Here is a 12411-nt window from a genome sequence, read left to right as displayed (position 1 = left end):
AAAAAAAAATAAAAATAAGGAAATAGTTGAAATTTATCAGACTTCTCAGGAAACTGTCATTTATAGGCAGAAGCTCTGTACAAGCAGTATCTGCCTCAGCTTGCCAGAAGGGCATCAACACCTGCAAGTTGTCAGACTAGCCTAAGACACTCAGCAAACTTCATTCTAGTGCATATTACAGTCCATTTACTAAAAGATAATTTTAAAGAGAGAGCTTATTATAGTTATTTGTAATAGTTGTGTTAGAAAATCAGATTCTTTTGTATCAAGAAAAATTAGTTGGTGTTCCAGCAGCTTTTGCTTTTCTATATTTCTTACATATTTAGTTTCCTAGAAATGTAATCATCATGCAGCTGGATAAACTTCACAACTAAAACTTGAGATGAAGTCTCCAGTTTGGATCAGATTTTCTCATGAAGAAAAATGGGAACAAACTTCTCAAAAAAACCTACAATTTTCTGTTTTAATAAATGGCAAGGCCAAGATTACTGCCCAGTATTGATGGACATGCAAATCCCAGAGCAAGTCAAGTGGGCATACCAGCCTCAGGGAAGATGTTGGTGGCTTTCTGTGTGGCAGCATGGATTAACTGTCACTTGAAGAAGTGCAACAAGCAGAACTTTACAAAGTCCACATCTGAAGTTACATTTGTAGAAGCTGCACCATTTGGGAACATCATCAAACTAGAGACAGGGATACCATACTAAAGCTTAGATGTTCCTACTGTTTATAACCAAGTTTTCACAATCCTGCTGGGATATGCAAGATCAAAATCAATTTCTGTAGCTCTTCCCTGCAGGGAAACTTAAGTAGGTTTAAAGTCTAAATATAAACTCAAGTCCTCAAAAGGAGATATAGCATGACAAGAAGGTTTAGACTCCTAAATGCAGAAATTCATTCTTTACAACAGGGTTGCATAATATATTTCAACTCTGTCAAATCTGACACCAAAGTGTCAGACTCCATAATTTTGCAGCAATCCTGTAACAAAGATGATGTGATATGGAAAGTGGAAGCCCTGCATGTGATTCTGATCTCATGCCCTAAAATTCAGTGCAGTAATAGCCAGGTGAGCCTTTTGCACAATGAGACTCAGGCCTGAGGGTTTCACAGAATATGCAGGCATTCCATTGCTGCATGTGCTTTGACTTTTCAGCAGCTCTTACTGGATTTACTGCATATTTATGTAGCAAGAAGAGAGTAGAACAGATAATCTTGTGCATCTGTTTCACTTATCAGAGCAGAAAACTTTCTTAAAATTTAGTGGGTATTTTATCTTTAAATTTGTTGAACTTCTGCATCATACAATCTAGAGCATACTAGCCACACCACTTAGAGGTGACTCCAACACATTTAATATCTACTCCTGTGGATACCTAATCTTATTCTACTCATATAAAGGTGGGAGGATTCAAAACTAAACAAATCCAAATATGCTGAAGATAGGCCTTCTGTTTCAAAGCTTTACATATGCAGTAGTACTTGACCAAACTTATTTGCCTTTGTATAGTTACAGTCTTAGTATAGAATAGTATCAGTTACACCTAGAGTTGGCATCTCTTTGCAAAATTGACCTCTTGTTTACAATTTTATACTAATCACCTTACTGATCTTTCAGTATTGAATTTATTTGCTTCTGCAGTGCCCTACTCTCTACTGTCTGAATATTAAATGTGTTTGTTTTCCCAGAGGGCTAGAGAACATTGGACAAAAAGGTTCAGCAGGAGAGAGTGAAATAAAAAGAGGTTGTGAGTCTTTAACCTTGAGCCTGAAATGAATGTGAACCAAACTCAAGATACTTGGCTTATATGAAGCCAGGTAAACATTCGAGTATAAGCCCACACACTACCAACCATAATACATCTGTTGATGCTTAACGAGCCTTGTGTATTTTGCCTAGATTGTTGTACTTAGGAGTGAGATTCTGAACGTCATCTTTTTTCTTCTGATGGGAAAATTTTGTAGTATTTAAAAATCTATTTCTTTTATTTTTCTTGCCTGATGCAGTATAATAAATCTAACTTTCAAGGTGGGATGAAACTGGAGTTTTTTCTATTACAGCTACAGAGAAGAAAGACGTGGAAACTTATAGCAGTGTCAAAAATGTCCTGAAGTGTTGTCCCCACAGTCTTTTGTTTAAAAGCAGTTCATTTTTTTTTTCTGTTGTCTCCATTACTGTGAGAAAAGGGAGCTGTATCACACTGTTTGTCTTCCCTTGGCATTGTCAGTATCATAAAGTAGCATCATGACATGAACTTACATAGTTCATAATAAACCAGCACCCTCTGGGTTCTATCCATCATGGGTGTGTCCCTGCTTTTACATGCTATAGACCATAACATTATATGAAAGTTCATCCGCTTTATCTTCAGAAAAGTAACATGAACTTTGTTTCAGCAAAGCCCCTGAACATTTTTACACCCGATATTAGTTCAAATCTTGAACTTGAGCATGTATTAAAAGAAATTGTTGCTGTTAGGCCAAGTAACTATGGGTAAGCAGTGTTTTTTTTTCATTCTCAGCTTATAGTAGAATATTCCACGGAAATTAGAACACCACTTTTGTATCCAATAAACCTTAGCTTCCACTAACAAACATAATGAAAGGAGCAAGTTTGTTCTTATAAGCAATAATTTTATACATTGGGGGACAGACTGTGAACAACATTTTGAATTACACTGTAATGCAGAAATTCTGTCACTGAGCGAGGTGCGACACTAAAAACATGAATGTTTTTCTTCTAGATGCCAAGCTAAATATGCAAAATTTAAAGTTGGGGAGGGAGTTTCTCCTTAAGCAAAAAATTAGTGGAAAATACATATGCATGTCTTAAGGGATATTTTAAGAAAAGAAGGTAGTTTTCTACAGCTCCATAGTGAGGAAAGCTTGTTAGAAAGCTAACTTTTTGTACTCTCAGCTTTAGGGTTTGCCCAAGTTTGGCTCTTCCATTACCATTGTGTTCATAAGATTAACTACTTTAGGTATCAGCAGATCTGAACTAGTTCTAATACTTGCACTAAAAATCACTAAGAACAATTAGAAGCTATTTTATTGGCATCTAAATGTTCCTGTAAGAAGTCCATACCAGAACTGCCACAGGTCTTCACATTAAGGGATACAACTGCTGGCTGACTGTTCTGCAGTTATAGACTCTGTGTAAGCATGTCCAAGCAGAATATGTTACTGCAGTGTTTTCTCTCAGTGGATCCTTTGTTCAGACAGTCACTGCTGAGTACCAAATTCAGGTCTTGGCAGGCAGGGTTTCATTAACTGCCTTTCAGATACAACCTAAAGTTACAGTTTTCCCTCAGCTGTGCTGTTAGTCAGCTAGTTAGACTGTCTAAAAGCTTCGTATGAAATGCAACTCAGATGCCAAGTTTTGGTATTAAATGCAATATAGTTCCTACTAGGGAACTTGGAGCCTCATAAATTGAAATCGGTTCCTTCCTTGCTATAACCCACAGAGGCTTAAATGCAGTTTGTGTGACTTGAAGAAAAGCTTTATACCATTGGATTCTTCTGTATCTGTTCAAGCATGATATCAAATTGTAAACATTTTATTTAAATAAAAATTTGCTTTACCTTTATTGAAAAGAATCCAGCTAGTGAATAGAACCTAAATGTATGCAATAAGAAATGGCTGTATTCAAGAAAATGAAATTATTTTGTTGATATGATATAGCAAGTAGCTGCAACTGAATGAGACGACTGTTATTTTTGGTTAGATAACAGAAATAATAGGTAGATTTGCAGAAAATGTCACTGTATCAGCCCGTACTCTAAAGCAAGTGTATTACAGAGTTTCCTGATTTAAAATAGGGCAATGTCTATTGCCCTATTTTGTCTTAAAGATTAATGTCTTAAAGATTGCCTTGACAAAACATACTATTCTCTTCTTGTTGTTTAGACTATATTACTTTGCACTTTAAAATGCAATATAGAAAGGTATAGATAATGAGGGAATTAGTATGTCACCTCTTCCCTATGAGTTCCAATTCTATCTTTAGTAATGCAAATGAATCTCTTATCTCAGTGTGTTCACTATACAGAACCATCACATACACAGCTCAAAGAGATTCAGCTCTCATAAATCCCTAGTTTGTAATTCCTGGGGCTTCTGCCAAAGAGGTGTTAGGTACACCCTATGGTTGTAGCCTGTACGTTTATTCTCATCTTCCTTTTGTCTTGCACCTCTGCCAGCCTCCTGAAATCTTCTAGTATAGCAGCATCTGGACTAGCTGTTCTGTACCACTCTAATACTTTTATTTGGAACATGAACTACTTTTTGTGCCCCGCTGTTACCAAATATATACGTACAAAAGAAAGGAAAAATATTTGGACTGACTGAAGGCCATATATCTTAAGATGGCATGACTGACTTCCACTATTAGGATTTTTGAAAGATGATAAATATCCATATTAGAGAACATAAATGAGGATAAAGTTCAAAGAGATCAAAGTACAAGTCAGCTCCTTCTCAGCTATGCTGAAATTCTGTACAGATTGGACAACTCCAACCACAGGATCAGCTAGACTCCACAGCTGTAACACTGTGACCCTATGCCATGACTGAAATGCAGTCTGCCAATTGAAAGAGGAATTAAAGCTTTACAAACTAGGGGTGTATTAGGCTAACTGATAATGTGCAGCATATTTATGTGTAAAAAGATACATATGCAAACCACAAAACCATTTCAAATGTGTGTGGAGAAGCTCTCACAATGCCTGCTTGCACCTTTTCTGCCTCTGCTTGTGCTTTGGTCTCCTGTCTAAGAAATGCTAAAAATTCACTCATAGACTACATGGAAGTAGAAGGATAGAACTTCATACTTAGTCATAAAACATTTGCCAACAGGTCACGTTTTGCCATTCTGTTTTTTCCTCTCTGCCCCCGCCTCCCTCTTTCAAAAAGTTATGTTTTTTTCAGCAGTAAACCAGCACAAACCTTCCCTTCTTTTCAGAGCTGGTAGGTCACTGGGATACAGGTAGCATCCCTCCCTTTGCCCTCCCACAGAGGACTTAGTGCCTGCACTCTGCAATGCTCCTTGCTCTGTTCCTCTCGTTTTCTTCTGAGAAAGCACTCTGCGCTGTCCCCGACAGTCTACTGGGCTGAGCCTTGCAGTTCATGTTCTTACTGTCAGGGGGTTAATGACATGAGCCTGACCCTGGCATCACTCAGCTTGACCTAGTTTATAGTTTAAAGACTGCATATATGGCATAAATTTTATCGCTTCCAGAATTTAACTTCACAGTTTTACAACTGAGACATAGAAACCAAAAAAACTTGTTGTTTAACAATGCAATCCAATTCAACCCAACAATCAATACAGTATTTTATCACATTTTATATATATTAAAAAGCTAAATGGCTAGAACAGTGGGTCTATACTCGAGTGTTTACCTCACATATGCATGAAGGAAAATAAAAGTTGGTTCAACAATACTATGTTCACATTATCCAGGCTTCCAAGTGTAGTTGTTGTGTGCAAGTTATCTCTGTTCATGTGGTAACTGTGAATTTTTTTTTTCCCCGTGGTAGCATGATTACGCTTAGTGCTTTGTCTGCTTGGCTTTTTGTGCTCTTGGCTGCCCCCATTTAGATTTTGCTTTAAAACACTGATATTAGTTCTAGTTTTTACACTTGGCTCCTGTGTGTGTCTCATACGTACCCATCCAACCGTGTCTGTGTTCTGTGCTTTTCTGTTTGTGAAGTGTGATATGTTATGTGTAATGGTTTTTTAACAATACAAAAGAGACTTTTTTAATTAAAAAAGCCTTCCTACTACTCACTGCAAAACTATCAACATGCATGGTTTTACATTTGCATTACAATTAACATGGCTTGTCTTTTACTAGGGATGTACCACACGAGTGGACGTTCGCTTTCTTTAACCACTACTTCCCATCAGTTCTTTGATGGCTTTAAACTTGGTTTATTTTAATGTTGCAGTTGATACAGATATTCCAAATGCACATAACTGAGCCACTTGTTTATGCACATAACATCCAGAGACTGTGGACTTCAGCTGCCTGCACTGCCCTAACCATACGCTACATTTTTCACAAAGTATTCTCTAGCACAGTGTCGCCCTTCAAAGGCGCTACCTCTGACCCCTCTTTCCTTCTCTCCCCCCAGATCCGCGTCGTGAAGGCATTCCGTAGCTCTCTCTATGAAGGTTTAGAAAAACCAGAATCTAGAACCTCTATTCACAACTTTATGACTCATCCTGAATTTAGGATAGAAGATTCCCAGCCCCACATCCCACTCATTGATGACACAGACCTAGAAGAAGACTCTGCTCTCAAGAAAAACTCGAGTCCACCGTCTTCACTGAACAAGAACAACAGTGCTATCGACAGTGGAATAAATCTTACAACTGATACAAGTAAATCAGCTACCTCTTCTAGTCCAGGAAGCCCAATACATAGCCTGGAGACATCACTTTAGCTGAAAAGGTCACTGCAAAAAAAAAAAAAAAAAGAAAAAAAAGGAAAAAAAAAAAGAAGTAAAATAAAATAACAACCCCCACAGCAACCGAAATATATAAATATATATATTAAAAACATTGCTGGCTGAAAAGCTGTTTGAACTCTAGTTCACTCTGAGGCAAGTGAATGAATTGTTGATCACAATGGTTTTGGGGAAAAGAATGAATGGCTGATTTACATAGCATCCCCCCCCCCCTTGTTCCCTGTCAGACAAACAAAACCACCCTTCCTGCATGAACGTACTGTACACTTCTGGCCCTTCTCTCTCTCCTTTGGTTTCTTTTTCTTCCCTTTTGTTTTTTCCTCCTTAAGCAGGAACTGCAGAGGACTTCTTTCTGAGGCTATTTATCCAATTCACTGGTCTGTGAGTTTTTTGAAATGCTTGTGTGGCATGGACTCAATTGTATAGATTAATTTAAATAACTTTTTTGAAGTTGCAAAGCTTAACTTGCACAGTAGATTTGCACCAGTTGGACAGAGGAACGTAAACATTTATGAGACTATATATAGAGATATATACATATAAGTATATACATAATTAATTATATATATGTATATATCTATCTATATATAAATAGTTATATATATAAAGTTTCTTTGTTGGCATGTTGCCTTGTTTCTGCTCAAATTGCTCTGACTATTTTAACTTATTTATGTCCTAAAAAAAGAATGTAATTTGTTTACAAACCTGTAGATAATATCCTTAACTATTTGTAGGATTAAGAAAGCACTTCCTGCCGAAGTAGTATAAAACTGGCTCAGCTCAGCTCATTGAAAATGTCTGTAATATCGCACCCTGGATATTTTATTACAACCGTGCTCTGATTTCTGCCTGATTTTTTTTTTCTTGGGTGTTAAATAATGTAGATACTGCTAGTAGATAACAAAAGAAGCCAAAATATAACACATTGGATGTAGCATTGTGATCCTGTATACAGGGAGGTAAACCAGGCTTCCTTTGTTTCAAATAAAAATCAAAATTATCAGGTTGTCTCTTCCCCCCAGTAATATGCTTGACTTTTTTTTGGTGCAACGTACACTAAAGGAGGCTGTTTCATTCTTTTAACGTACGGCAATGACTTCTAAAGCTATTTTTAGAGAGATATTATATGAGTTTATAAATATAATAAGTTATATTTGGGTTGTCTATATGGAGATAAAAACTAATGTTAAAATATTGTGATATATTGTGTTAATCCCTTTCAGTTAGTACTTTAGGCATTGATTTCCTTACTACTTGCAAAGTATGGGCTGTTGGCATTTTGGATGAGAATCACTGTAGGTTGTTGCTTTGATTTTTTTAAAGGAACAATATAATTTCTGCACTATTAGGCCTGAATGAAACTTTATTAATTGTATATTGAGTTGTGCTTTGTGTGATTTTTTGTTTTTTTAACTGAGCTTGTCTTCCTGTAGTCTCAAGGTATCACTGTAACACAGTCCTGCGTTATTGTACCTTGAGCTTTCTACGAAGAAAGCTGTTTAGAAAACCTGCAGTATGGAGGGTGAAAAAGGATTTTTCAAGATGGTAACAGCCCTGATAACATAAAACTTATGAGCTTCTATAATTGCTTTGTCAACCACTTGAATGCTAAGCACTTTGTGGATCACAGATTTTTCATAAGTAATTTTTGTATTTAATATAAAGTTTGCTTGGAGACTTTTCAGCATATGATCTTTTTCCATAACTGTACAGTGCAAAAGACATTTTGAATTACACAATTGATTATGCCAGATGTGTTGAAAAACACTCTCAAACTAGCTTGATAAATTGATTTGTTAAGGTCTTACTGGTTGTCTTAGAGTTGGCTCGTAAAGTGGTGCATCTCTGCAGTCACAAGCACTAAACCAAGCCAGAACTCTCCAAAACAAGATTAGACTCATGGCCAAACTGCAGACTGAAGTGACTAAAATGTTTTCAGGGTGCATCAAGACTATTCAGCCAGGTAACGCTCTAATCAGCTTGACTTGCCAGCTTCTGGACTCTTGTGTAGAAGCGTGAATGTTTTTTGGCTCAAAGTCTTAGTTCGCTATCTGATCCAAACCTTTCACTCAACAGCAGAACAGGTCTTTGGAGACATATACAACTCTCTCTTCAACACGTAGTGTGACCCGTTTCTTAACAGTAAAAAGCTAGCATGGAAACATAATTATTTAGCTAACTCCTAGCAACAAAGTGATTGAAACTCAGTCAGGATTGTTCGCTTTGTAAATATGGTGATTAACCTTTGTATAACATGTATTGGGTTTCTATGGCCTATTTGGGATATCATATTCAGAAGAAAAAAAAAGTGTTATCTATTTACAGGGAAGCCTCTAGCTTTGGACTTGAACATCTACAGAAGCTACTAATACTGGAACAATTTACTTTCAGCATCTTCACACTGACTGTTTTGCCTTTTTATTTCCAAACACTTTATGTTTTCTCTTGGTTTCATTTGTCTTTCAATTCTCCTGTAGGAGTACCCCTCCCTAAGGTACCATTTGCAGACTTGAAAACTGTTAAGACAATGAACACTGCATTCTGTGTATATATAGTAAAACATATATAAACTGAGATGCATAGAAAACTTGGGCTTTTGTGAGCAGAGACTGTGCTTTATGTATATGATAAATGATAGATTTTTTTTTTTTTAAGCAGAATAGCTATGACCTTTCAACTACAAGTCGTGCATCACAATTCCTTTCTTTTATTGCTTGACCTCTCTGTGATGGGAACAATGGATCAAAAACCAAAATGATCAGTTTGTTAAAATTCCCTGCAATATATAAATGCTCGCTCTCTACGTACTGTATTTAGCAGCATGAGATTTGTGGACAACAATACAGTGGTACATTGGCAATCCATCCCACTAGGGGTTATTACTATATGTTCATTCATCTGTTTTTATGAATTTTTTTATCTAGACAATAATTGTAAATAAAGAACTTAACTCTGTCTGTTCATTTAATACTATGCAAAAGGTTATGCTTTCTATTGTTATTCTTATTCCTACAGTGTGATGCTGGAATGTTTGTGGTTTCAAAAAACAAAAAACCAAAAAAAAAAAAGACAAAAGTAAGTAAAATATGTGATGTAAATTATTTTATAGTTTGAAACAAAATGATAAAGTTTTACTCTTGCTGCTTTCTGTCTAATAGATCTCTCTTGGCAGGAGCACAAGTGGAAAATTTAAAGAAATAAATTCACAAAGCAGCATGAACAATAATGGTCTGAATGTAACAGCTTTCTTTATTTTCACCTGAAGTCATTAGGATTAGCTGTGGATTCTCACTGAGGTATTTTTAATGGAGAGGTGTACATAAAGCTTGTGGACTGGCAGCAAGAAGCCTACTCAGCAGTCGGTGATTACACTTTCAGTACACCCCGACCGTGAGCCAGACCAGGGTGCTTCTAGTTCCTGCCCGACTATGGGCCAGGGTGATGCCTAGAAAGATGACTTCGTCCATGCTGAGGTGGTGGTGCACAATGATGGGAGTGGCTGATGTGAATGATGCTGCAGTGAATTCACCTGGAATTACCAAGTACAGTAAATTTGTGTCTGAAACAATTTAATTTGGTCCTAAAACCAACAGACATGGAACTCTCCTATCACTTTGGCCCATGACATATCCCTTCATTTAGATACATTTTTTTCATCTCCTTCCCTCTCTGTCGCAATCAGAAAAAACTCTCTGGAACCAGGGAGTTCAGGAGTTGTGTCCTGCCATTAAGAACTTAAACACTGCATATGCAGTAGGGCAAAACAAGGGATTTTCCATTCTGGTGCTTAGACCCTCAGCCCAAAGTTCCTTTGTATTTTTACAGCTTAGACTAATGCTGTTTGTTGTTCCATAAGCTGCAGTACAGCCTGTGGTTGTACACACAACCGTACTGGCAACAGCAAGGTTTTGAAATTAGCTAAACAGATATAGTGGGCTGACCTTCTCCCACAAGGTATAAGGTGACTATCATATAATCTCATTGTTAAAGGTAAAATGCTTCAACTTTCAGATTTTTCTGTCTTCCCACTTTGATTTCAAGCTTTTACTCACAAATTCTGTATGATGAGAAATATTTCATAGCCGCCAAAACTACAGTGAAGTAATAATACAGTGGGAGATAACTTACCAAGAAATAAAAATGTATTCAATACAGTAAATTCAACAAAAACCCTACAGAAAATAGTTGTTATTTAACAGATTTCTTATATTAATTGAGCTTTATAACTGGTTTGGAATTAAACAGTTTTCTGCTTTGATTTTGTGAGCTCAGCCTAGGTAACAATCTGGAAATATTTATTTTCTAATTCTCTGTCACTCATTTACCTCCTCCTTACACACATGCCTTTATTTACAGGCTCAGTCCAAGTGCTTTTGCAGCACTCTGTCTCCACTAATAAGTGTCTGTGTGTTGAGGTGTTAGTAAGAAAGAGGACTGTGGCTGCAGGGTGCGTTTTAAGCAGTGAATATCTGTTAAGCTTCTGTCAGCTTCAGAGATGTATTTTATGAGTTGTACCTTCTCAAAAATGTTTCTGAAATACTTTCTTAGCACTGCATGGATGTGAGTTGGACATGTGAATTTAGAAGAATAACAGGGATGAAATTCCCCACTACCCTGACTTCTTATTCTGCACCAGACTGAAGATTCAGAAAGGCACATAGTATTTGAAGTTAAAATTACTAGTCCATCACAGTGAACTAAGACTGATGTCCTGATACAAAGTAAGAATGACATGGTTTATTCTTGCTCTTCTTCTCACACCCATATGAAATACACTCCTATGAAGACAAAGAGGATAGTCCTGCATGCCTTGATAGAAGTATCAGGTGCTGATCATGTAGACTGATGCTACACTAATTGCTACTATATGTATTTGTTTGATGCAGATATTACTGAGATGGAATGGGAGAAATGGTTCACAAATAGTGCATGAAGGAGAGGCAAAGAGAAAAGTAGAGAGGGAAAGAAAGAAAATGCAGGTGTATGTAGAGTTTGCTATATAATGGAATGGAATTAAATAAAATCCTAATTGCTTGTTATTGGCTTGATCTAGGAACTGAATTTGAATACAAGAGGTACTAAAGCAGTATTCTCTGCCTACCAGCTTTTTCCAGCTTCAGTCCAAATTCGTGAATAGGCTGAGGTTCCCGAAGTGAGGTCTAAACCTCTAGCTGGAAAACAGACGTAACAAACTCTTGCTCAACTGATAGCCCAAACCTGGCATCTCTTTCACCAGAAGCAGGTGATCTCCAGCATCCCATTCTGTGATACAAAACTAAATGACACATTTTGTGGTTCTGGATTACACTGAAGTAAGTAGCTCACTTAGCAACACATTTACTTACACAGGCTGTGAGAGGACCAGGGTTCAATACATCCAGCTTCCTGTTGGTAATACTGTATTATTAGAGTTGCTTCTGAGGAACTACAAAAAGGTAAGCAACAGACATTTCCTATTTATGTTTCTATTCCAGCAGCTCCATGTCTGCTCCAGTGTGCAACACTGACATAATAAAACATGATACTAAGAATTACATAATAAAATGTATTCATGCCCCAGATCAGGACTAGGGTCCACATGTAAACTGTCCTGGATTCTAAAATACAAATTCATATTTCTAATTCTATTAGTACATGAAATCTGTTTAGGGAATGCTGAGTTTTGTTTACCAACGCATTGGTATAAGAGATACTAAATAAGATCAAGAAGCATCTGATTTTGTTTTTCTTTCTACAAACAGGTATTAACAGGCATATTATGATCTAACCTGATGGGAACGGAAGAGAAATAAGATTAAACAACTTGGTAAACAAGGCAGACTTGAAAAACACAAACCAGGGGAAATACAGCAACACTTTCTCCCATATGTTCAAATAAATTTTGATTATCAGTGTATCTGGGACATTACATTTGCCTGGTACCAACTGACATGTTCAGT

The 12411-nt window shown here is 36.8% G+C and overlaps 1 protein-coding gene across 13 annotated transcripts in view; it reads left to right on the top strand.

The window, feature by feature from the left end:
* Window positions 1-9698, top strand: part of ATP2B2 (ATPase plasma membrane Ca2+ transporting 2) — a 308443-nt gene extending 298745 nt beyond the window's left edge. For 9 of the 13 annotated variants that reach the window (XM_061357888.1, XM_061357902.1, XM_061357894.1 and 6 more), the window contains one exon: window positions 6137-9698. In XM_061357888.1, the coding sequence (XP_061213872.1) occupies window positions 6137-6448 (312 nt within the window). In that variant the 3' untranslated portion in view covers window positions 6449-9698. Of the gene's footprint in view, window positions 1-1689; window positions 1746-6136 lie in introns of all 13 variants that reach the window. The other 4 variants (XM_061357896.1, XM_061357900.1, XM_061357899.1 and 1 more) reach the window with 2 other exon arrangements.
* The last annotated feature ends 2713 nt before the right edge of the window (window positions 9699-12411 follow it).

The sequence above is a fragment of the Neopsephotus bourkii genome, unplaced genomic scaffold, assembly GCF_033783945.1.
Source record: "Neopsephotus bourkii isolate Nb327-2 ecotype Australia unplaced genomic scaffold, CSIRO-AGI_Nbou_v1 NB_923, whole genome shotgun sequence".
Lineage (NCBI taxonomy): Eukaryota > Metazoa > Chordata > Aves > Psittaciformes > Psittacidae > Neopsephotus > Neopsephotus bourkii.
This window is presented reverse-complemented; position numbering and strand designations above follow the sequence as displayed.